The sequence below is a fragment of the Electrona antarctica genome (assembly GCF_951216825.1).
Source record: "Electrona antarctica genome assembly, contig: scaffold_47, whole genome shotgun sequence".
NCBI lineage: Eukaryota > Metazoa > Chordata > Actinopteri > Myctophiformes > Myctophidae > Electrona > Electrona antarctica.
Genome location: NW_027638748.1, coordinates 659,864 through 686,170, shown reverse-complemented (window position 1 = coordinate 686,170; position 26,307 = coordinate 659,864). Strand labels below are relative to the sequence as shown.

Here is a 26,307-nt window from a genome sequence, read left to right as displayed (position 1 = left end):
AGTGTAGTTTTATTTGCTGGTCCATAATGTAACATTTATGATGTGGTGTTTTTGTGAATGAAGCCACAAAATGCACTTTATTCACTCTATATGCAGTTTATTTTCCAACCTTCACATTATCAACATGGGAGGTTATAATGCAGTCAAACCACCAGAGGGAGCTCTAAGCTCACTCAGGAGCAGTGTTTTGGCAGCTCATTTATCAACTCGGCGTAGCCAACATATGGGTGCACGCCGAAATTACCGCAATTTTCGGCATTTACCATTTCCGCGAAACCTTGAACTTGAACTTGAGCCAGGACAAAAATCACGTCAGGTCGGGAGCTGTCGTACGCTTTGTCCTCACCTGTTTTTCTGTCGTACACAAGCGGAGCAGCATTGACTGAACTGCTGACATGCTGTCACAGGCATCTAAACATATGTATTCAGTACTAAAATGTTAATATAACACTATGTATATAGGCCTACATGTAAAAAAATAAAAATAAAGAGAGATATTTCCAACTTTACAAGCAATTAAAAACAATATAACATGTTTACAATGTACTAGTTTGTGCTTAATCAAACAGTGCTTTACTGGCCTTGTATATGCGAGCGCACTTGTGAGATGATTTGGGAGCGCATGCCCGTGACTTCAGATGCCTATATAATCCCTGTGATATTATAAAAAGACATAAATTAGCCATGGTTCACATGACGCTCGTACTTCACGAGCGTCATGGCGCAACTGCCTCCTGTTTTAACAAGATCGCTACATTTACAGTCCAAACATGTATATAAACATTCCGATTTCAAATATAAAGTCCTCGCCACATGTGCCACGGGTGTTAGAAATTTGCTGGTACAGCGATTAGCATTGCTGCATCCCGCGTTGTTTAATAAAAAGCATTTTTATCCGAGCTGTTTTTTGCCATTGGCTTTCAACTACGCGCCCCTAACGGTCGGGAGGAGTGTGGCACTCGGTGTGTTCGATATAGGCACGCTGACCGCACTGCCTATACAGACTAATAGGAGAGTGCGCTCCCGGTGTGCAACTTTGTATTTCCCAAACGAACCCCGTTTGAGAAAAGTAGCCGGGGAGCTCGGATAAAAATGCTTTTTATTAAACAACGCGGGATGCAGCAATGCTAATCGCTGTACCAGCAAAACAGCAAAACACCCGTGGCACATGTGGCGAGTACTATATATTTGAAATCGGAATGTTTATATACACGTTTGGACTGTAAATGTAGCGATTGCGTAAAACAGGCTGCAGTTGCGCCATGACTGTCATGATAATCATCATGACAGTCATGTTTCAGGGCTAGGCATAAATGGACTGCACGCCTTTAATTCCAAGTGACAATGACAAGCATACAGCTTGCCTATTTGCAATTGTAGGCTATAGGCGTAAGGGGCTTAATCATTCACCATTTAAATAAGTGCTTTGACAGTATTCAGATAAAAGCGAGATCATTTTCGGGAGTCGGGAGGACGGGACCGCGGCGTGCGTCTATGTGCTGGCAACGCACGTTCATCCATGTTAATGATTCGTTCATCAATGATCAAATCACTCCATAAACGTTGATTATGATTGCCTTGACTTGCCTTGCTATCTCTCATGCAGCCAGGCATCACTCACCCACAGCACCCACAGCACAGGACCCCCCCCCCCCCCCCCCCCCCCTATATCTCTCATGCAGCCAGGCATCACTCACCCACAGCACTTATCACAGCAGTCTCACTGATCGCCTTCGCCGTGCACTGCATGCGCACGAATGGGTAAAATTAATATAGGCCTAAGCAAGGCAAGCGGGGGAAACTTTTCTATTGAGTTTTTTCGTCATGTAACTATGGTTCCCAAGGTTGTACTGCAGTTGTTCATGTCGCAAAAACGATGGCGAAGCTTGATTTCATAGGGCGTGCCAGATAGATTTCAGCCGTCACATTTATTAACTTCGGAACGAAATTAAGGAAGGATCAGCTGTTTGCGATCACTTTATAAATGCTGTGGCGACGTGGGTGTACTACGAAACCTACACTCGAATTTGGGGCAGATTTTACACTCAATTGATGAATGAGGGCCGCTGCGACGCGTTGTGGGCTTGTAGATCAGCTATTTTCAGCATGCAACCAAACTAGTCCCTTCCTAACATTTTAGTCTAGTTTTTATTTGTTGACGAAATTGTCAGTATATTTAGTCTTAGTTTTAGTCATCATACTATGATGACTCATAGCTTAGTTTTAATTTAGTTTCCATGTAGTTTTCGTCAGTGAGAAAAGGTAGTCGACCAACATTTGGGGATTAGAACTCCATACCTGAGAAGAGATTTATGGTGATCCTCTATTCTTTTTAACTGTATGGTTCATCTCTACCTTGCTCATCCTACAGTTCATCTACCTTGCTGCTCATCCAACAGTTTATCTACCTTGCTCATCCTTGCTCATCCTACAGTTCATCTACCTTGCTCATCCATCAGTTTCTTGGCCATCTCTTCGGTCTCGGCCTCGTCGGGTCCGTCCAGCTCCAGAGGGTCGTCAGCGATGTCCAGAGCCTCCAGTTCCAGCTCCAGTTCCTCCGTGGTCGCCAGACTCGCCGCGTCCTTCGCCTCTTTGGTGTCTGAGGTCAGAGGTCAACAGCAAACAGGATTATTACAGCTGTGTGCATTAGCTTAACCATTTAGACCCGAGGACGATTCTACAAATGTCTTCATTTAGACCCGAGGACGATTCTACAAAATGTCTTCATTTAGACCCGAGGACGATTCTAACCATTTAGACCCGAGGACGATTCTACAAATGTCTTCATTTAGACCCGAGGACGATTCTAACCATTTAGACCCGAGGACGATTCTACAAATGTCTTCATTTAGACCCGAGGACGATTCTACAAATGTCTTCATTTAGACCCGAGGACGATTCTACAAAATGTCTTCATTTAGACCCGAGGACGATTCTAACCATTTAGACCCGAGGACGATTCTACAAATGTCTTCATTTAGACCCGAGGACGATTCTAACCATTTAGACCCGAGGACGATTCTACAAATGTCTTCATTTAGACCCGAGGACGATTCTAACCATTTAGACCCGAGGACGATTCTACAAATGTCTTCATTTAGACCCGAGGACGATTCTACAAATGTCTTCATTTAGACCCGAGGACGATTCTACATTTAGACCCGAGGACGATTCTACAAATGTCTTCATTTAGACCCGAGGACGATTCTAACCATTTAGACCCGAGGACGATTCTACAAATGTCTTCATTTAGACCCGAGGACGATTCTACAAATGTCTTCATTTAGACCCGAGGACGATTCTACAAATGTCTTCATTTAGACCCGAGGACGATTTCTACAAATGTCTTCATTTAGACCCGAGGACGATTCTACAAATGTCTTCATTTAGACCCGAGGACGATTCTACAAATGTCTTCATTTAGACCCGAGGACGATTTCTACAAATGTCTTCATTTAGACCCGAGGACGATTTCTACAAATGTCTTCATTTAGACCCGAGGACGATTCTACAAATGTCTTCATTTAGACCCGAGGACGATTCTACAAATGTCTTCATTTAGACCCGAGGACGATTTCTACAAATGTCTTCATTTAGACCCGAGGACGATTCTACAAATGTCTTCATTTAGACCCGAGGACGATTCTACAAATGTCTTCTAAATCCTAACGGTTTTCTGAAAAACCTTGTGTTCTTATGTCAATGGTTCTAAAACATTCATGTCAAGGACCCCCGAGATTATTATGCATTTGGCCGCCGACCCCCATCTGATAATATGTTGTTCCAGGGACCCCCCCCCCCCCCCATCTGATAATATGTTGTTCCAGGGACCCCCCCCCCCATCTGATAATATGTTGTTCCAGGGACCCCCCCCCCCCATCTGATAATATGTTGTTCCAGGGACCCCCCCCCCCCCATCTGATAATATGTTGTTCCAGGGACCCCCCCCCCCCCATCTGATAATATGTTGTTCCAGGGACCCCCCCCCCCATCTGATAATATGTTGTTCCAGGGACCCCCCCCCCCCATCTGATAATATGTTGTTCCAGGGACCCCCCCCCCCCCATCTGATAATATGTTGTTCCAGGGACCCCCCCCCCCCCATATGATAATATGTTGTTCCAGGGACCCCCCCATCTGATAATATGTTGTTCCAGGGACCCCCCCCCCATCTGATAATATGTTGTTCCAGGGACCCCCCCCCCCCCCCCCCATTTGATAATATGTTGTTCCAGGGACCCCCCCCCCATCTGATAATATGTTGTTCCAGGGACCCCCCCCCCCCCCCCCCATCTGATAATATGTTGTTCCAGGGACGGGACGGGACGGGACGGGACCCCCCCCCCCCCCCCCCATATGATAATATGTTGTTCCAGGGACCCCCCCCCCCATCTGATAATATGTTGTTCCAGCCCCCCCCCCCCCCCCCCCCCCCCATCTGATAATATGTTGTTCCAGGGACCCCCCCCCCCCCCCATCTGATAATATGTTGTTCCAGGGACCCCCCCCCCCCCATCTGATAATATGTTGTTCCAGGGACCCCCCCCCCCCCCCCATCTGATAATATGTTGTTCCAGGGACCCCCCCCCCCCCCATCTGATAATATGTTGTTCCAGGGACCCCCCCCCCCCCCATCTGATAATATGTTGTTCCAGGGACCCCCCCCCCCCATCTGATAATATGTTGTTCCAGGGACACCCCCCCCCCCATCTGATAATATGTTGTTCCAGGGACCCCCCCCCCCATCTGATAATATGTTGTTCCAGGGACCCCCCCCCCCCCCCCCATCTGATAATATGTTGTTCCAGGGACCCCCCCCCCCATCTGATAATATGTTGTTCCAGGGACCCCCCCCCCCCCCCCCCCCCCCCAGAAGCAAAGATTTGAGTTAAAATCGTTCGCTCTGAAAGAATATATTCAAAGATTTGCACCACATTTTCAGGATAAAAAAAAATAGCAGATCTACAAGCTCGTAGCGCGGCACTTTTTCCATAGCGAAAGTGTAACATAATGCTTAAAACACCAAAAGGGGTTCCCGCCCAGAACGGGTCAACAGCAAACAGGATTACTGCTGTGTGCATTAGATGTGGATGTGTATGCAGATGCATGTCAATCTGGTACGGTCGCCCCTTTTCCATCTCGCCCCACTACTCTACCTAGCTGTAAATAACAGGTACGGTCGCCCCTTTTCCATCTCGCCCCACTACTCTACCTAGCTGTAAATAACAGGTACGGTCGCCCCTTTTCCACCTCGCCCCACTACTCTACCTAGCTGTAAATAACAGGTACGGTCGCCCCTTTTCCACCTCGCCCCACTACTCTACCTAGCTGTAAATAACAGGTACGGTCGCCCCTTTTCCACCTCGCCCCACTACTCTACCTAGCTGTAAATAGCAGGTACGGTCGCCCCTTTTCCATCTCGCCCCACTACTCTACCTAGCTGTAAATAACAGGTACGGTCGCCCCTTTTCCACCTCGCCCCACTACTCTACCTAGCTGTAAATAACAGGTACGGTCGCCCCTTTTCCACCTCGCCCCACTACTCTACCTAGCTGTAAATAACAGGTACGGTCGCCCCTTTTCCATCTCGCCCCACTACTCTACCTAGCTGTAAATAACAGGTACGGTCGCCCCTTTTCCACCTCGCCCCACTACTCTACCTAGCTGTAAATAACAGGTACGGTCGCCCCTTTTCCACCTCGCCCCACTACTTTACCTAGCTGTAAATAACAGGTACGGTCGCCCCTTTTCCACCTCGCCCCACTACTCTACCTAGCTGTAAATAACAGGTACGGTCGCCCCTTTTCCACCTCGCCCCACTACTCTACCTAGCTGTAAATAACAGGTACGGTCGCCCCTTTTCCACCTCGCCCCACTACTCTACCTAGCTGTAAATAACAGGTACGGTCAGCCCTTTTCCACCTCGCCCCACTACTCTACCTAGCTGTAAATAACAGGTACGGTCAGCCCTTTTCCACCTCGCCCCACTACTCTACCTAGCTGTAAATAACAGGTACGGTCGCCCCTTTTCCACCTCGCCCCACTACTCTACCTAGCTGTAAATAACAGGTACGGTCGCCCCTTTTCCATCTCGCCCCACTACTCTACCTAGCTGTAAATAACAGGTACGGTCGCCTCGCCCTTGTCCGGTCCTCCCCCTGGTCAGTACCTTTGGCCTCGTCCTTGTCTCCCCCTGGTCAGTACCTTTGGTCTCGTCCTTGTCTCTGCCGGTCCTCCCCCCTGGTCAGTACCTTTGGTCTCGTCCTAGTCTCTGCCCGGTCCTCGTCCTAGTCAGTACCTTTGGCCTCGTCTCTGCCCGGTCCTCCCCCTGGTCAGTACCTTTGGCCTCGTCTCTGCCCGGTCCTCCCCCTGGTCAGTACCTTTGGCCTCGTCTCTGCCCGGTCCTCCCCCTGGTCAGTACCTTTGGCCTAGTCTCTGCCCGGTCCTCCCCCTGGTCAGTACCTTTGGCCTCGTCTCTGCCCGGTCCTCCCCCTGGTCAGTACCTTTGGTCTCGTCCTTGTCTCTGCCCGGTCCTCCCCCTGGTCAGTACCTTTGGCCCCTCCCCCCTGGTCAGTACCTTTGGCCCCTCCCCCTGGTCAGTACCTTTGGCCCCTCCCCCTGGTCAGTACCTTTGGTCTCGTCCTTGTCTCTGCCCGGTCCTCCCCCTGGTCAGTACCTTTGGCCCCTCCCCCTGGTCAGTACCTTTGGCCTCGTCCTTGTCCTTGCCCGGGCCTCCTCCCTTGTCGTTGTCCTTGAACAGGATGGCGGGGACGAAGGCCTTGAGGTCCACCATGTTCTCATAGAAGTTACGAGCGTCCTCGTCCTCCCAGATGCCTCCGTCCAGGTCGTACTCTCCAGGCTTCCCAGGGGTGAAGATGTCGATCCCAGGACCGTGCTCTGTGGGACACCATAAAGAGACATTAGAGAGAGTCCCAGGACCGTGCTCTGTGGGACGCCACAAAGACCAAACATTAGAGAGTCCCAGGACCGTGCTCTGTGGGACGCCACAAAGACCAAACATTAGAGAGTCCCAGGACCGTGCTCTGTGGGACGCCACAAAGACCAAACATTAGAGAGTCCCAGGACCGTGCTCTGTGGGACGCCACAAAGACCAAACATTAGAGAGTCCCAGGACCGTGCTCTGTGGGACGCCACAAAGAGACATTAGAGAGAGTCCCAGGACCGTGCTCTGTGGGACGCCACAAAGACCAAACATTAGAGAGTCCCAGGGCCGTGCTCTGTGGGACACCATAAAGAGACATTAGAGAGAGTCCCAGGACCGTGCTCTGTGGGACGCCACAAAGACCAAACATTAGAGAGTCCCAGGACCGTGCTCTGTGGGACGCCACAAAGACCAAACATTAGAGAGTCCCAGGACCGTGCTCTGTGGGACGCCACAAAGACCAAACATTAGAGAGTCCCAGGGCCGTGCTCTGTGGGACGCCACAAAGACCAAATATAGTCAGGGAGCATCCCAGCAATGGCTTTATATAAAAATAGGTGCCAATGCTTATCTCGCCTCTCTGTCAGAGAGGTATATTTTCAATCCCGGCAGTAGCCCAGTGTTTAAACTAGATATAAGTAGTAAGTAGGAGTCACTCATAACCCTGTTGTTTGATGAGTTATAAAAAAAAAATTGTTTTTGTTGTATTGTTTATTTCCACTTTTTGTGCAGTCTGTGTTTTTATTTATTTATTGCACAGCTGCTCCCTTTGCCTTTTGTATTGTTCTTAATGAACTTTTAATCTGCTTAATCAATGACCTCTTCCATACAGGAAAGGATTCCAAAAAAGCCAGCTGGCTTCTTCCTTTCCTTGCACAGTATTTTTGTTCATTGATGTGTTAATGTGTCAATTTTGTATAACTATGTGCTAAATAAATAAACCAATAAACTAGGGATGCACGATTAAAGGTAGCATAATCTGAATGGGCCATATCGGTATCGGTACGGTCATGGGCCATATCGGTATCGGTACGGTCATGGGCCATATCGGTATCGGTACGGTCATGGGCCATATCGGTATCGGTACGGTCATGGGCCATATCGTATCGGTACGGTCATGGGCCATATCGGTATCGGTACGGTCATGGGCCATATCGGTATCGGTACGGTCATGGGCCATATCGGTATCGGTACGGTCATGGGCCATATCGGTATCGGTAAGGTCTCAAAAAACCTCTACATTTAATTTAGATACCATAAATCTCCATTTATAATCCGGGGCTGTTATTTGTCTCAACCGATTCTGATACCAGGCTTTTATTGGAAGGAGGCAGCTATAAGAAGGAGGCCTATATTTTATTGGAAGGAGGCAGCTATAAGAAGGAGGCCTATATTTTATTGGAAGGAGGCAGCTATAAGAAGGAGGCCTATATTTTATTGGAAGGAGGCAGCTATAAGAAGGAGGCCTATATTTTATTGGAAGGAGGCAGCTATAAGAAGGAGGCCTATATTTTATTGGAAGGAGGCAGCTATAAGAAGGAGGCCTATATTTTATTGGAAGGAGGCAGCTATAAGAAGGAGGCCTATATTTTATTGGAAGGAGGCAGCTATAAGAAGGAGGCCTATATTTTATTGGAAGGAGGCAGCTATAAGAAGGAGGCCTATATTTCTACTTTTCAAAACGATCATTTCCTATAATATCATAGCAGCTAATATGAACACAACACTGCAGTGATCCAACTCTTGCAACTTCAACGGGAGAGAGTTGCGTTAGAGAGAGACGTTAGAGAGAGACGCTCGCGCGCGAGAGAGAGAGATCTACCCTTTAACAAAATCAGTGCCGGAAGTCCTTCAAAATAGGAGCTCTGGGGTGCCGGAACAACATGGCCGCTTTTACTCGGAAACCCACGACCCGGAAACAATCCACTAAAAAAAGTTTACTTTACATAGCTAGCTTACGTTGCGATCGTTTTAATTTATACGATATATGATCCAAAAAGCGTTCATATTTTGTGGGAGAGACGGATGAGGAGCAGAAATGAAGCACCAGTATATCGATCCGTTCAACACCACGGAAAGCGCCCTGGATTAGGAGAGACGAGTCCTACTTTCTGCCGCGCTAACGGCCAAGTCAATGGGAAGCTAACAATTGCCTATAGTGTAGCATACGGTAGCCGAAAGGAGAACTGACAAAAAAAAAAAAGAGGAAATAATTCAGAATATTCTTATCTCGCCCCGTATCATTGAGGATGCGCTAAGACGTGTGAGGACGTCGGATGTACGCGTCGATTGGGACCCCTAGGACGTGCTGACACGTCGGATGTACGCGTCGATTGGGACCCCTAGGACGTGTGGCTAGGTCGGATGGACGGAAACGGTTAATAGAACGAACAGACGGTACATCCGTTGCATGAAGCGTAGATCTGCGAGCAGCACCTCATGTCACAAACTCTCACTTGCTTGGTTTCGTGTCATTCTCCTCCCTCCTCCGCAGTTAGACTCCTGCTCTCATTAGTTTTGTTGACCGTGTAAAGTGCTTATAGTGGCGTTCTCTCCCGAAGTTTGTTTGTTAGTTTGTTGCGTTGTGCGCGAGCAACGCGACCACCGGCATCTGGACACTGGCGTGACAGGCACAGCCAGCCAGGGCAGCGAAGGGAACAGATACACAGCACAGCCAGCCAGGGCAGCGAAGGGAACAGATACGTGACACAGCCAGCCAGGGCAGCGAAGGGAACAGATACGTGACACAGCCAGCCAGGGCAGCGAAGGGAACAGATACACAGCACAGCCAGCCAGGGCAGCGAAGGGAACAGATACGTGACACAGCCAGCCAGGGCAGCGAAGGGAACAGATACGTGACACAGCCAGCCAGGGCAGCGAAGGGAACAGATACGTGACAGGCACAGCCAGCCAGGGCAGCGAAGGGAACAGATACGTGACACAGCCAGCCAGGGCAGCGAAGGGAACAGATACGTGACACAGCCAGCCAGGGCAGCGAAGGGAACAGATACGTGACACAGCCAGCCAGGGCAGCGAAGGGAACAGATACACAGCACAGCCAGCCAGGGCAGCGAAGGGAACAGATACGTGACACAGCCAGCCAGGGCAGCGAAGGGAACAGATACGTGACACAGCCAGCCAGGGCAGCGAAGGGAACAGATACGTGACACAGCCAGCCAGGGCAGCGAAGGGAACAGATACGTGACAGGCACAGCCAGCCAGGGCAGCGAAGGGAACAGATACGGCACTTGAAAAAACAAAACACAAAAAACCTGGCTAATAAAAGGAAGTTTTTTATATACTTAACCCATTTTGACCTGAGATCAGATTCTAAAAATGTCTTCTACATCCTGACAGTTTTCTGAAAAAGCTATGTTTCTATGTCAGTGGTTCTTCGATTTTTCAAAAATAGCAGAGCTACAAGCTCGTAGCGTGCCACTCGGTGCCGCGCTATGAGCTTGTAGATCTGCTATTTTTGAATAGCTAAAGCATAGCATAATGCTAACACCAAAAGGGGTTCCCGCCCAAAATGGGTTAATTCAACGCCATCCCCGGTAATTAATAGGGGGACGGCTTTTTATTGAAGGAAGGAATGTATTTGAGGATTTACGGTACTCGTCTCATTCAGTAGTCATTCAGCTGTGAAAACAGACACTTGGAAAAAATAGGCTATTTATTGATTGAATACTTTATTAACAGGTTTGGGCCAATCAGCCCCTACAGGGCATATAGGCTTGTTTCCATTGTGGTCCTCTGTAGAATATCGGAATCGGTCAGAATCGGTATCGGCAGAATATGACCCTGCAGATAATCGGAGATAAACTGACACGAACCATACGTCAAGCTGTGACTCCGCCCACCCCCGGGGGAAGTTGTGATTTGCGCTCGTTCACTGCAATGCAATTTGCAGCATTTTCAAAACAATATTGAGCAGAGTAGCGATTATCAAACGTATTTGCAATGCCATACGTTGCAAGATCTGTTGCCCGTGGACAAGGCACGCTACCTCCGCAAGTTAGATAGCATCGGCATATGTGATTAAGGATTGGACCAAGTTGCATTGGCAGCCATAGAAAATTCTTACCCCAGGCTAAAACCGGATGTGACGTTTTTGGGCGTTCCTGTCTAGCGTGGTGTCAGTGTATGGGATGTCGGTCATAATGTCATAACCGTGCAACCCTAGAATAAACCAAACCCACCTTCCTGCACCGTCTTGTCCTGAGGAAGCTCTGGCATGTTCTCATCCAGCAGGTCAGCCAGAGACTGAGTGTTGGCCAGCAGCTTCTGGTAGGAGGTGGCGAACTCCTCATACTGTTTGTGTCTGTCCTCACTGAGCTCCCCTTTGGAGTGGAGGATACGCCTGATGAGAGAGAGGAGAGAGAGTTAGAACCGTCTGTCCTCACTGAGCTCCCCTTTGGAGTGGAGGATACGCCTGATGGAGAGAGAGAGAGGAGAGAGAGTTAGAACCGTCTGTCCTCACTGAGCTCCCCTTTGGAGTGGAGGATACGCCTGATGGAGAGAGAGAGAGGAGAGAGAGAGTTAGAACCGTCTGTCCTCACTGAGCTCCCCTTTGGAGTGGAGGATACGCCTGATGAGAGAGAGAGAGGAGAGAGAGAGAGTTAGAACCGTCTGTCCTCACTGAGCTCCCCTTTGGAGTGGAGGATACGCCTGATGGAGAGAGAGAGAGAGAGAGAGAGTTAGAACCGTCTGTCCTCACTGAGCTCCCCTTTGGAGTGGAGGATACGTCTGATGAGAGAGAGAGAGAGAGAGTTAGAACCGTCTGTCCTCACTGAGCTCCCCTTTGGAGTGGAGGATACGCCTGATGGAGAGAGAGAGAGAGAGAGAGAGTTAGAACCGTCTGTCCTCACTGAGCTCCCCTTTGGAGTGGAGGATACGCCTGATGGAGAGAGAGAGAGAGAGAGTTAGAACCGTCTGTCCTCACTGAGCTCCCCTTTGGAGTGGAGGATACGCCTGATGAGAGAGAGGAGAGAGGAGAGAGTTAGAACCGTCTGTCCTCACTGAGCTCCCCTTTGGAGTGGAGGATACGCCTGATGGAGAGAGAGAGAGGAGAGAGAGTTAGAACCGTCTGTCCTCACTGAGCTCCCCTTTGGAGTGGAGGATACGTCTGATGAGAGAGAGGAGAGAGAGAGAGTTAGAACTGTCTGTCCTCACTGAGCTCCCCTTTGGAGTGGAGGATACGCCTGATGAGAGAGAGGAGAGAGAGAGAGTTAGAACCGTCTGTCCTCACTGAGCTCCCCTTTGGAGTGGAGGATACGCCTGATGAGAGAGAGGAGAGAGAGAGTTAGAACCGTCTGTCCTCACTGAGCTCCCCTTTGGAGTGGAGGATACGCCTGATGAGAGAGAGAGAGGAGAGAGTTAGAACCGTCTGTCCTCACTGAGCTCCCCTTTGGAGTGGAGGATACGCCTGATGGAGAGAGAGGAGAGAGAGAGAGTTAGAACCGTCTGCCCTCACTGAGCTCCCCTTTGGAGTGGAGGATACGCCTGATGAGAGAGAGGAGAGAGAGAGTTAGAACCGTCTGTCCTCACTGAGCTCCCCTTTGGAGTGGAGGATACGTCTGACATTGGAGAGAGAGGAGAGAGAGGGAGGGAAAAGTTAGAACGACGTGTAAAGGGAAAATATTAGTAATAATGGCATGCGCTCACTGAGATATTAGACTGACTGACTGACTGGTTCTCCCTAGACACCCAGGGATTACAACACCTGTTCCAATGTTAAATATTAGACTGACTGACTGGTTCTCCCTAGACACCCAGGGATTACAACACCTGTTCCAATGTTAAATATTAGACTGACTGGTTCTCTCTAGACACCCAGGGATTACAACACCTGTTCCAATGTTAAATATTAGACTGACTGGTTCTCTCTAGACACCCAGGGATTACAACACCTGTTCCAATGTTAAATATCAGACTGCCTGGTTCTCTCTAGACACCCAGGGATTACAACACCTGTTCCAATGTTAAATATTAGACTGACTGACTGGTTCTCTCTAGACACCCAGGGATTACAACACCTGTTCCAATGTTAAATATTAGACTGACTGACTGGTTCTCCCTAGACACCCAGGGATTACAACACCTGTTCCAATGTTAAATATTAGACTGACTGACTGGTTCTCTCTAGACACCCAGGGATTACAACACCTGTTCCAATGTTAAATATTAGACTGACTGGTTCTCTCTAGACACCCAGGGATTACAACACCTGTTTCAATGTTAAATATTAGACTGACTGGTTCTCTCTAGACACCCAGGGATTACAACACCTGTTCCAATGTTAAATATTAGACTGACTGGTTCTCTCTAGACACCCAGGGATTACAACACCTGTTCCAATGTTAAATATTAGACTGACTGACTGACTGGTTCTCTCTAGACACCCAGGGATTACAACACCTGTTCCAATGTTAAATATTAGACTGACTGGTTCTCTCTAGACACCCAGGGATTACAACACCTGTTCCAATGTTAAATATTAGACTGACTGGTTCTCTCTAGACACCCAGGGATTACAACACATGTTCCAATGTTAAATATTAGACTGACTGGTTCTCTCTAGACACCCAGGGATTACAACACCTGTTCCAATGTTAAATATTAGACTGACTGACTGGTTCTCTCTAGACACCCAGGGATTACAACACCTGTTCCAATGTTAAATATTAGACTGACTGACTGGTTCTCTCTAGACACCCAGGGATTACAACACCTGTTCCAATGTTAAATATTAGACTGACTGACTGACTGGTTCTCCCTAGACACCCAGGGATTACAACACCTGTTCCAATGTTAAATATTAGACTGACTGGTTCTCTCTAGACACCCAGGGATTACAACACCTGTTACAATGTTAAATATTAGACTGACTGACTGGTTCTCTCTAGACACCCAGGGATTACAACACCTGTTCCAATGTTAAATATCAGACTGCCTGACTGGTTCTCTCTAGACACCCAGGGATTACAACACCTGTTCCAATGTTAAATATTAGACTGACTGACTGACTGGTTCTCTCTAGACACCCAGGGATTACAACACCTGTTCCAATGTTAAATATTAGACTGACTGGTTCTCTCTAGACACCCAGGGATTACAACACCTGTTCCAATGTTAAATATTAGACTGACTGGTTCTCTCTAGACACCCAGGGATTACAACACATGTTCCAATGTTAAATATTAGACTGACTGGTTCTCTCTAGACACCCAGGGATTACAACACCTGTTCCAATGTTAAATATTAGACTGACTGACTGGTTCTCTCTAGACACCCAGGGATTACAACACCTGTTCCAATGTTAAATATTAGACTGACTGACTGGTTCTCTCTAGACACCCAGGGATTACAACACCTGTTCCAATGTTAAATATTAGACTGACTGACTGACTGGTTCTCCCTAGACACCCAGGGATTACAACACCTGTTCCAATGTTAAATATTAGACTGACTGGTTCTCTCTAGACACCCAGGGATTACAACACCTGTTACAATGTTAAATATTAGACTGACTGACTGGTTCTCTCTAGACACCCAGGGATTACAACACCTGTTCCAATGTTAAATATCAGACTGCCTGACTGGTTCTCTCTAGACACCCAGGGATTACAACACCTGTTCCAATGTTAAATATTAGACTGACTGACTGACTGGTTCTCCCTAGACACCCAGGGATTACAACACCTGTTCCAATGTTAAATATTAGACTGACTGGTTCTCTCTAGACACCCAGGGATTACAACACCTGTTCCAATGTTAAATATCAGACTGACTGACTGGTTCTCTCTAGACACCCAGGGATTACAACACCTGTTCCAATGTTAAATATCAGACTGCCTGACTGGTTCTCTCTAGACACCCAGGGATTACAACACCTGTTCCTGTGCGAAGGTGACTAAACAAGCACACAGTCTGTGGTGAGCTCAGCTCAGCTCAGCTCAGCTCAGCTCAGCTCAGCTCAGCTCAGCTCAGCTCAGCTCAGCTCAGCTCAGCTCAGCTCAGCTCAGCTCAGCTCAGCTCAGCTCAGCTCAGCTCAGCTCAGCTCAGTGTTGTTTTCGTCGACTAAAACCAAGACGAAAAAGGTTCGTCGACTACCTTTTTTTCACTGACGAAAACTACATGGAAACTAAATGAAAACTAAGCTACGACTAAAACTGAGACTAGATATTTTGACCATTTCGACAACAAATAAAAACTAGACTAAAATGTTAGGAAGGGACTAGTGGACAAGAGATCCAGTATAAGTCATTTTAGTGATTTTACACTTGGTTGCATGCTGAAAATAGCCGATCTACAAGCTCACAGCGCGTCGCAGCTATTTTCAGAACGCGTAAAATCAGTCATTTCGACGGCATCAAGGCCCACCAAAACACATTTTAGTCGACTAAATCAACTGTAGATTTAGTCGACTAAAACTAGACTAACACTAAAACATTCCGGGTGACTAAAATGTGACTAAAACTAAATGAAAACTATTCAAGAGACTAAAACTAAAATAAAGATTTGCTCAGTGTTTGCTAACCGGAGGCTTTACATTATTTAGCTGAATATCACAGCTAACCAGAGGCTGTACATTATTTAGCTGTATATCACAGCTAACCAGAGGCTGTACATTATTTAGCTGTATATCACAGCTAACCAGAGGCTGTACATTATTTAGCTGTATATCACAGCTAACCAGAGGCTTTACATTATTTAGCTGTATATCACAGCTAACCAGAGGCTGTACATTATTTAGCTGTATATCACAGCTAACCAGAGGCTGTACATTATTTAGCTGTATATCACAGCTAACCAGAGGCTGTACATTATTTAGCTGTATATCACAGCTAACCAGAGGCTGTACATTATTTAGCTGTATATCACAGCTAACCAGAGGCTTTACATTATTTAGCTGTATATCACAGCTAACCAGAGGCTTTACATTATTTAGCTGTATATCACAGCTAACCAGAGGCTTTACATTATTTAGCTGAATATCACAGCTAACCAGAGGCTTTACATTATTTAGCTGTATATCACAGCTAACCAGAGAGGCTTTACATTATTTAGCTGTATATCACAGCCGAATAAAACTAGTTATTATTAACAAACCTGTTCTGCCGTTCGATGTTCTGCAGCTCGCGGTGGTCCTTCTTCAGGTGCTTGGTGAGCGACGTGAAGTATTCCCTCAGCAGGTTCTGGAAGGGCTGCTGCTTCTCTGTGTTGATGATCTCGCTGGGGGGGAAGGCCAGGCCGAAGCGCTCCGAGGCCAGCTTCACCTTCCGCGGCACCAGGCCGGCGATGTCGTCGCCGCAGTGCTTACAGAAGCTGATGACCACGGAGACGTGCGTGTGCGTGTCGCGGTCCGTGCCGATGATGCTCTTCAGCTGCTCGTAGATGAGCGACAGGCCCTCCTTGTCGGTGAACAGGCCCACGATGGTGAGCTCGGCGATGAAGCGCAGGTCGGTGCGCAGCTTGCTCACGTTGGGCGTCTTCTCCTCCCTGCGGGCCTCGAAGTGCTTCTTCCAGGCCTGGAGGAGCAGCGGGGCGAACTCCACGTAGCGCTGGTGGAACAGGGAGCAGAGGTGCACGGCGCAGCCCACGTCAGAGATCTTCAGCTTGGCCTCCACCACGGAGCCCACCGCCTCGCCGATGTACTTGCTGAGGTTGAGCGAGCCGAAGTCGTGGGAGAGCGAGTCGCGCTGCTGCTCGGTGAGCGTGCGCAGCTTCTTGACGAAGGCCGTGTTCTTCTTGAGGCTGGAGTCCAGGCGGCTGAAGAAGGCCTCCTCGGGACGGCCCTCGTGGGCGCACTGGTTCTTCACGCGGAGTTCCTTCCTGCACTGGTGGCGCTCCCAGGCCTCCTGGTGCAGCTGGTGGCCCTCCTCCTTCTCCCTGTGGAGAGACAAGACAGGACAGATGAGATGGGAGGGTGAGGGACAACAGGACAGACCAGATGGGAGGGTGAGGGACAACAGGACAGACCAGATGGGAGGGTGAGGGACAACAGGACAGACGAGATGGGAGGGTGAGGGACAACAGGACAGACCAGATGGGAGGGTGAGGGACAACAGGACAGGCCAGATGGGAGGGTGAGGGACAACAGGACAGACCAGATGGGAGGGTGAGGGACAACAGGACAGACCAGATGGGAGGGTGAGGGACAACAGGACAGACGAGATGGGAGGGTGAGGGACAACAGGACAGACGAGATGGGAGGGTGAGGGACAACAGGACAGACGAGATGGGAGGGTGAGGGACAACAGGACAGGCCAGATGGGAGGGTGAGGGACAACAGGACAGACCAGATGGGAGGGTGAGGGACAACAGGACAAGGACAGATGAGATGGGAGGGTGAGGGACAACAGGACAGACCAGATGGGAGGGTGAGGGACAACAAGACAGACCAGATGGGAGGGTGAGGGACAACAGGACAGACCAGATGGGAGGGTGAGGGACAACAGGACAGACCAGATGGGAGGGTGAGGGACAACAAGACAGACCAGATGGGAGGGTGAGGGACAACAGGACAGACCAGATGGGAGGGTGAGGGACAACAGGCAGTAAAAGCGGACCACAGAATGAGAATGAAGAGCCAAATTACAATACCCAAAATCTCAGCCACTCGGCTCACTTGTGACCGTCGTGCTCTGACTGTAGGTGATTACCCGTTCAAAACATATCAACGGTAGTGAGTCGCACACACCAAGACAGTAGTTCAAAAAATGATTTCATTTTGAACAGGAGACAAACGTTTGGGCTATCCAGCCTTCCTCACTGAGGAAGGCTTCCTCAGTGAGCCTTCCTCACTGAGGAAGGCCTTCCTCACTGAGGAAGGCTTCCTCAGTGAGCCTTCCTCACTGAGGAAGGCCTTCCTCACTGAGGAAGGCTCACTGAGGAAGGCTCACTGAGGAAGGCTCACTGAGGAAGGCCTTCCTCACTGAGGAAGGCTTCCTCAGTGAGCCTTCCTCACTGAGGAAGGCTTCCTCAGTGAGCCTTCCTCACTGAGGAAGGCCTTCCTCACTGAGGAAGGCTCACTGAGGAAGCCTTCCTCAGTGAGGAAGGCCTTCCTCAGTGAGGAAGGCTCACTGAGGAAGCCTTCCTCAGTGAGCCTTCCTCAGTGAGGAAGGCCTTCCTCAGTGAGGAAGGCTCACTGAGGAAGGCTTCCTCAGTGAGGAAGGCCTTCCTCAGTGAGCCTTCCTCAGTGAGCCTTCCTCAGTGAGCCTTCCTCAGTGAGGAAGGCCTTCCTCAGTGAGGAAGGCTCACTGAGGAAGGCTTCCTCAGTGAGCCTTCCTCACTGAGGAAGGCCTTCCTCACTGAGGAAGGCTGGATCTGCTATTTTTCAATAGCTAAAGCATAACATAATGCTAACACCAAAAGGGGTTCCCTCCCAAAATGGGTTAATTAGTACAGTGTGATGCCCTGGACGGAGATCGATCAATAGGACGGAGATTATTGATATCAAAACCGATCGCATCACTCCACAGGCTGGGAGCGTCGCTCCACAGGCTGGGAGCGTGGCTCCACAGGCTGGGAGCGTGGCTCCACGGGCTGGGAGCGTGGCTCCACGGGCTGGGAGCGTGGCTCCACAGGCTGGGAGCGTGGCTCCACGGGCTGGGAGCGTGGCTCCACGGGCTGGGAGCGTGGCTCCACGGGCTGGGAGCGTGGCTCCACAGGCTGGGAGCGTGGCTCCACAGGCTGGGAGCGTGGCTCCACAGGCTGGGAGCGTGGCTCCACAGGCTGGGAGCGTGGCTCCACGGGCTGGGAGCGTGGCTCCACGGGCTGGGAGCGTGGCTCCACGGGCTGGGAGCGTGGCTCCACGGGCTGGGAGCGTGGCTCCACAGGCTGGGAGCGTCGCTCCACAGGCTGGGAGCGTGGCTCCACGGGCTGGGAGCGTGGCTCCACGGGCTGGGAGCGTGGCTCCACGGGCTGGGAGCGTGGCTCCACAGGCTGGGAGCGTCGCTCCACAGGCTGGGAGCGTGGCTCCACGGGCTGGGAGCGTGGCTCCACGGGCTGGGAGCGTGGCTCCACGGGCTGGGAGCGTGGCTCCACGGGCTGGGAGCGTGGCTCCACGGGCTGGGAGCGTGGCTCCACAGGCTGGGAGCGTGGCTCCACGGGCTGGGAGCGTGGCTCCACAGGCTGGGAGCGTGGCTCCACGGGCTGGGGGCGTGGCTCCACAGGCTGGGAGCGTGGCTCCACAGGCTGGGGGCGTGGCTCCACAGGCTGGGAGCGTGGCTCCACAGGCTGGGAGCGTGGCTCCACGGGCTGGGAGCGTGGCTCCACGGGCTGGGAGCGTGGCTCCACGGGCTGGGAGCGTGGCTCCACAGGCTGGGAGCGTGGCTCCACAGGCTGGGAGCGTGGCTCCACAGGCTGGGAGCGTCGCTCCACAGGCTGGGAGCGTGGCTCCACGGGCTGGGAGCGTGGCTCCACAGGCTGGGAGCGTCGCTCCACAGGCTGGGAGCGTCGCTCCACAGGCTGGGAGCGTCGCTCCACAGGCTGGGAGCGTGGCTCCACGGGCTGGGAGCGTCGCTCCACAGGCTGGGAGCGTGGCTCCACGGGCTGGGAGCGTGGCTCCACAGGCTGGGAGCGTGGCTCCACGGGCTGGGAGCGTCGCTCCACAGGCTGGGAGCGTGGCTCCACGGGCTGGGAGCGTGGCTCCACAGGCTGGGACCGTGGCTCCACAGGCTGGGAGCGTGGCTCCACGGGCTGGGAGCGTCGCTCCACAGGCTGGGAGCGTGGCTCCACGGGCTGGGAGCGTGGCTCCACAGGCTGGGAGCGTGGCTCCACGGGCTGGGAGCGTGGCTCCACGGGCTGGGAGCGTGGCTCCACAGGCTGGGAGCGTGGCTCCACGGGCTGGGATTTACAATTCCACTTACTCTGCCATCTTATATGAATATTAAATCATTTAAGAAAATACACTAGTCTCCTGTGCCTAAAACAGGCTAGTCAAATGTCCCCTAAATCATTGTAAAGCTGTGTCTATGCAGCTTGCTAGTCGAAATCATTCTAAAGCGTGTCTGTGCAGCTTGCTAGTCTAAATCATTCTAAAGCGTGTCTATGCAGCTTGCTAGTCTAAATCATTCTAAAGCAGTGTCTGTGCAGCTTGCTAGTCTAAATCATTGTAAAGCGTGTCTGTGCAGCTTGCTAGTCTAAATCATTGTAAAGCGTGTCTGTGCAGCTTGCTAGTCTAAATCATTGTAAAGCGTGTCTGTGCAGCTTGCTAGTCTAAATCATTGTAAAGCGTGTCTGTGCAGCTTGCTAGTCTAAATCATTCTAAAGCAGTGTCTATGCAGCTTGCTAGTCTAAATCATTCTAAAGCAGTGTCTATGCAGCTTGCTAGTCTAAATCATTCTAAAGCCGTGTCTGTGCTTCATGGGAGGGAACAATGCAAAAAGACGAACACATTGCTTACTTCAGCTGTGCTGCCTCCTCCTCCTCCTCCTCCTCCTCCTCCTGCTCCTCCTCCCCCTACTTACTTCAGCTGTGCTGCCTCCTCCTCCTCCTCCCCCTCCCCATCCTACTCACTTCAGCTGTGCTGCCTCCTCCTCCCCCTCCCCCTCCCCATCCTACTCCTACTTACTTCAGCTGTGCGGCCTCCTCCTCCTCCTCCTACTTACTTCAGCTGTGCGGCCTCCTCCTCCTCCTCCTCCCCCTCCCCATCCTACTCCTACTTACTTCAGCTGTGCGGCCTCCTCCTCCTCCCCCTCCCCATCCTACTCCTACTTACTTCAGCTGTGCGGCCTCCTCCTCCTCCTCCTACTTACTTCAGCTGTGCGGCCTCCTCCTCCCGCTGCCTCTTGGCCTCCTCCTCCTGAAGCCTCTTCTCCGTCTCCTCCTGCAGCACCCTCTCCTCCTCCTCCTTCTTCCTCTGCTCCTCCTCAGCCTTCTGCTTCTCCTCCTCCTTCTTCTTCCTCTCCTTCTCCTCCCTCTTCCTCTTCTCCTCCTCCAGGCGCTTCCTCTTCTCCTCCGAAGCTTTGCCGTCCTTCTTGCCGCTCACTTTGGACTCGTCTTTGGACTTGTCTCGAGACGAGACGCCGCCCGCTCTGCTCCTCTCCCGAGTCTCCCCGCCATCGCGCGGACCGTCCTTCTCCTTGTCTTTGCTGCTGAAAGAGGACGACGCCTCCTTCGCCTCGTCCATGTTCACTGATCGCTTGCGTTCAGCAGGCATGCTGTGGAGACGAGAGAAATAATAATAATTAATAAGTGTACAGATCTGCTCTAGAACACATGCAGTACATTATTATTATAATAATAATTAATAAGTGTACAGATCTGCTCTAGAACACATGCAGTACATTAGTATTATTTATTATTAAGCCAGTCAGACCGGCGGCCACGTTACTCTCCACTTAACCCATTTAGAGCTGAGATCAGATTCTAAAAATGTCTTCTACATCCTGACAGTTTTCTGAAGAAGCTATGTTTCTGTCAGTCGTTCTTCGATTTTTCAAAAATAGCAGATCTACAAGCTCGTAGCGCTATGAGCTTGTAGATCTGCTATTTTTCAATAGCTAAAGCATAACCTAATGCTAACACCAAAAGGGGTTGCCGCCTAAAATGGGTTAACCCACTTAGAGCTGACACCAGATTCTACAAACGTCTTCTAAATCATGACAGTTTTCTGAAAACCCTCATGTTTCTGTATCAGTGATGCTCAAACTATTTCATGTCAAGGATCCCCAGAATTATCTGTAATTGGCCACCGAGCCCCATCTGAAAATATGTTGTTCCAGGGACCCCCCCAGAAGCAAAGATTTGAGTTAAAAAACGTTTTGAAAGATTTGCACCACATTTTAAAGGTTTTTCAAAAAATAGCAGATCTACAAGCTCATAGCGTGGCACTCGGTGCCACTATGAGCTTGTAGATCTGCAATTTTTCAATATAGCTAACTATAGCTATAGCTGCACTATAGCGCCACCATCAGGCTGAGGCTGTGAGCCACTCTGCTGCACTATAGCGCCACCATCAGGCTGAGGCTGTGAGCCACTCTGCTGCACTGGTCCCCGTAAAATCTGAATCCCCCCCCCCCGCCCCCTTTTTCCCCTCATCCTATGTTTTTTCCCTCTATGATTTCATGTTTTTGGCTATATAGAAGTGTCTATTCGTAGACAATAAGTGTCTATTCCCCCCACCACTGTCTCACTGAATATGTTTCTTTTCCCTTTTTACCTCCTCTATGATGATTTCCTGTTTTGACTATATAGTGTTATGTATATTTGTACGTCTCTAAATGTTTTGATGAATTGAACAAGGTGGACCCTCTTGTAAACAAGTGTAATGCTTTATGGTGTCGTCCACTCACAGTTAACAATCTTTGTATTGAGTTGTGCTTGAAATGTACTGTAATTCTGCAAACTGTTAATACATACTTCAATCAATCAATCTTTACCCCTATGCTAACTGCTCCCACTGCCCTAAGTTTAGACTGGTAAAAATGCAGAGGTCATTAAATTCCAGGTACCTGCATCATGGCAAGTACCCCAACTAACAACACAACAAGTACCCCAACTAACAACACAACAAGTACCCCAACTAACAACACAACAACAAGTACCCCAACTAACAACACAACAACAAGTACCCCAACTAACAACACAAAAACGGGCTATTTAAACGGTACCACCTGATGCCAATTATTACTACGTTCAAAGTCATAAGTGTGATTACATCTTTGCAGCTAGCTCTTTGTAGCAAGGGTTTTCTGTGAACGTGTCTGTGAAAGACAATTATATCGTGATGCAATCATGCACAGGGGTTGATTGATTGATTGAAGTATTTATTAACAGTTTGAAGAATTACAGTACATTTCAAGCACAACTCAATACAAAGACTGTTAACTGTGAGTGGACGACACCATAAAGCATTACACTTGTTTACAAGAGGGTCCACCTTGTGCAATTCATCAAAACATTTAGAGACGTACAAATAGACACTTCTATATAGTCAAAAACAGGGCTAATAAGTTACACCAGGGGTCCTTGAGGGAGTTCCAGGGGGTCCCCAGCTAAATGATAGTTTGGAAGCAAATGGACCCTTATGGGTCTGTAACTCTGAGAGTGTACAAATGGTTCCATTTTGTACTCTGAGTTAAATTAACATTGCTTTTACAATATAAATTGTGGGTCCCAGAGATAGAAATGCCATTAAATAGGGGTCCGTCCGTAGCTTAAATGCACGTAAGACTGGACGGGTCCTTGAAATTAAACTGGTTGAGAATCACTGCTAGAAACGTAAAGATCTTCTCTTATGGGGGTCCCTGGCACGTCTTTTCAAATGGGGGGTCCGTGGTGGGATAATTAGTGTACATTTGTAGGGGTCCTTGACATGATAAGTTTGGGAACATATTGCTGTTCCACGCCCACAGATTGGGCGGCACGGCCTGTTTCAACGGTATCAGCTAACAGGCTACACACACACACACACACACACACACACACACTTATAATTCATTGTTGCTGTGCCAAAGTTGGCAGATATTATTAATATAGTAATATTATAACTAGCATCCACGTGTTGTCACGTTATTATTCACATAAACGTGTCCTAGTAGCAAACATAGTTCTGTTTTTAATCGGTATTATTATAAAATAATGTGCAATAACACAAGTAGCCGTTATGCTAGCTAACGTTAGCAGTGAAGCTAACTAGCTTGAATGGATGTAAACAAACTCCTTTGACAGCAACTCTGTTTACTACGGTGTCAGTTTAATGTGTGCTCCGTGCTCTGGTGAACCTACACACTGTAATGTGGAGGTTTATTAAATACTACTTCACTATAGAATGGTAAAGATATTAGAATTTACCTTCAATTTGTTGCAAAATAAACATTGAACGCTGTTTCCGTGTGAAGAGCAGTAGGACCCCTGGCTGTTTGGCTGTGGCTCAGAGACTGCCTGACTAAAAAAACAACTGTTAGACTAGAGTTTAGTGACTTGAAATGAATGCCATGAATATGTATAGTCCTGGTTGTGATACTTTTAATTTATGCTATCAATGTAATTGAAAGAATATTATCTAATTAAATCATTAATAGTGGTAATTACATTTATTATTTTAATTAATGTCAATGATTTCATGCAGACAATAATGAAAGCATAACAGCAGACTTATCTTCTTAGAAATACATGTTATATTTCAGTGATATCACTGAGGCTATGGACTCTCTCTCTCTCTCCTCTCCCCCCTCACAGCCCCTCCCTACCCACATGATTTCCTCACGTCACAATCTTCGCTCACTTTCCTCCACTGATCTTTCCTCTTCTGTTCTCTCTGCTCTCCCTGCCCCTGAATCCTTTGCTCTTCTATCCCCTGATACCGCCACAGATCTTCTTTTCTCTACTCTATCCTCTTCTCTCGACCATCTCTGTCCCCTCACCACCAGGCCTGCACGCCAAACTCCACCTGCCCCCTGGTTGTCGGACTCAGTGCGGACTGAGAGACGGAGCCTGAGAGCGGCTGAGCGCAAATGGAGAAAGGGCAACCTCCCGGAGGACCTTCTCACCTTCCAATCTCTCATTTCTACTTTTTCCTCCTCTCTATCAGCTGCTAAAGCTGCTTTTTTCTGCACTAAAATTCAGGCTTCTGCTTCCAACCCTAAAAAACTCTTTGAAACTTTCTCCTCTCTCCTACAACCACCACCCCCTCCTCCCTCCTCGTCCCTCCTCCCTGACGATTTCGCCTACTTCTTTGACAAGAAGGTGAACGATATCCGATCCTCCTTCCCTCCTCCCCCGGCTGGTGCCCTGCGCACTGCCCACACCCGTCTGCCTGCCACCCCCCCCTCTCTACCTTCATCTACTCCTCTTCCCCCCCCCATCCCCTCTCTATCCCACTTCTCTCCCCTCTCCCCTAACGAGGTCCTTCTCCTTGTTACCTCTAGTCGCCCCACCTCATGCTCTCTGGACCCGGTCCCAACCACTCTGTTGCAGTCTATTGCACCTGAACTTCTTCCCTTCTTAACCCACCTTATTAACACCTCTCTGACATCTGGCTACTTTCCCTCTACTTTCAAGACTGCCAGAGTCACCCCCCTCCTGAAGAAACCGACACTTGACCCCTCTGAGATCAAGAACTACAGACCGGTTTCCCTTCTATCCTTCCTATCTAAAACTCTCGAACGTGCTGTCTTTAAACAACTGTCCTCCTATCTCCACCAGAACAACCTCCTGGACTCCAACCAGTCTGGTTTCAAAGTGGGTCACTCGACAGAGACTGCCCTGCTGGCAGTGACGGAGTCGCTCCATTCCGCTAGAGCGAACTCTCTCTCCTCCGTCCTGATACTCCTGGACCTGTCTGCAGCGTTCGACACGGTGAACCATCAGATCCTCCTCTCCACCCTCGAGGGGATGGGTGTCTCAGGCTCTGCACTCTCCCTGTTTGCATCCTACCTGACGGGTCGCTCCTACCAGGTGATGCTGAGAGGGTCTGTGTCAGAACCACACAGGCTCACAACTGGGGTTCCCCAAGGCTCGGTTCTGGGTCCTCTTCTTTTCTCTCTCTACACTACATCTCTGGGTGCTGTCATCCACTCCCATGGCTTTTCCTACCACTGCTATGCCGATGACACCCAGCTGATCCTCTCATTCCCCCCCTCTGATACCCAAGTGGAGGCACGCATTGCTGCTTGTCTGGCTGACATCTCGGCGTGGATGTCGACAAACCACCTGAAGCTCAACCTGGACAAGACCGAGCTGATGTTCCTCCCGGGGAAGGGCTGTCCGCACCGAGACATGGCCATCACCATTGATAATGCTGTGGTGACCTCAACTCGGACTGCGAAAAATCTGGGTGTGACCCTGGACGATCAACTGACGTTCTCGGCAAACATCGCATCAGTGACAAGGTCCTGCAGATTCCTCCTCTACAACATCAGGAGGATTCGCCCCTTCCTCACGGAGAAGGCAGCCCAGGTGCTCATCCAGGCTCTCGTCATCTCCCGCCTGGACTACTGCAACTCCCTCCTTGCTGGTGCTCCGGCATCTGCCATCAGACCTCTGGAGCTTGTTCAGAAAGCTGCGGCTCGTCTGGTGTTCAACCGCCCCAAGTTCTCCCACACAACCATCCTTCTCCGTTCTCTACACTGGCTCCCCGTAGCGGCCCGCATCCAGTTCAAAACCCTGGTGTTAGCCTATAGGGCAGTGAAAGGAACAGCTCCTTCCTATCTCCGGGCTATGGTCGATGCCTACACCCCTGTCCGACCACTTCGGTCTGCCACCTCGGGGCGACTGATTGCCTCGTCACTCAAGGGTCCTTCTGGCCGATCCACACGGTCACGACTCTTTTCTGTTCTGGCCCCACAGTGGTGGAATGAACTCCCCACTGATGTTAGGACAGCAGAGTCACTGCCCATATTTCGCCGCAGGTTGAA

General features: G+C 49.7%; 1 protein-coding gene across 6 annotated transcripts in view; it reads right to left on the bottom strand.

The window, feature by feature from the left end:
• The window catches only part of upf2 (UPF2 regulator of nonsense mediated mRNA decay), a 94,973-nt gene extending 71,145 nt beyond the window's left edge, over window positions 1-23,828 (bottom strand). For all 6 annotated transcript variants that reach the window (XM_079530662.1, XM_079530660.1, XM_079530663.1 and 3 more), the window contains exons 1-6: window positions 23,744-23,828; window positions 20,704-21,108; window positions 16,055-16,834; window positions 11,143-11,303; window positions 6,703-6,897; window positions 2,444-2,599 (exon numbers count right to left, since the gene is read on the bottom strand). In XM_079530662.1, coding sequence (XP_079386788.1) covers window positions 2,444-2,599; window positions 6,703-6,897; window positions 11,143-11,303; window positions 16,055-16,834; window positions 20,704-21,107 — 1,696 coding nt within the window. In that variant the 5' untranslated portion in view covers window position 21,108; window positions 23,744-23,828. The remainder of the gene's footprint in view (window positions 1-2,443; window positions 2,600-6,702; window positions 6,898-11,142; window positions 11,304-16,054; window positions 16,835-20,703; window positions 21,109-23,743) is intronic.
• Window positions 23,829-26,307: the final 2,479 nt, after the last annotated feature.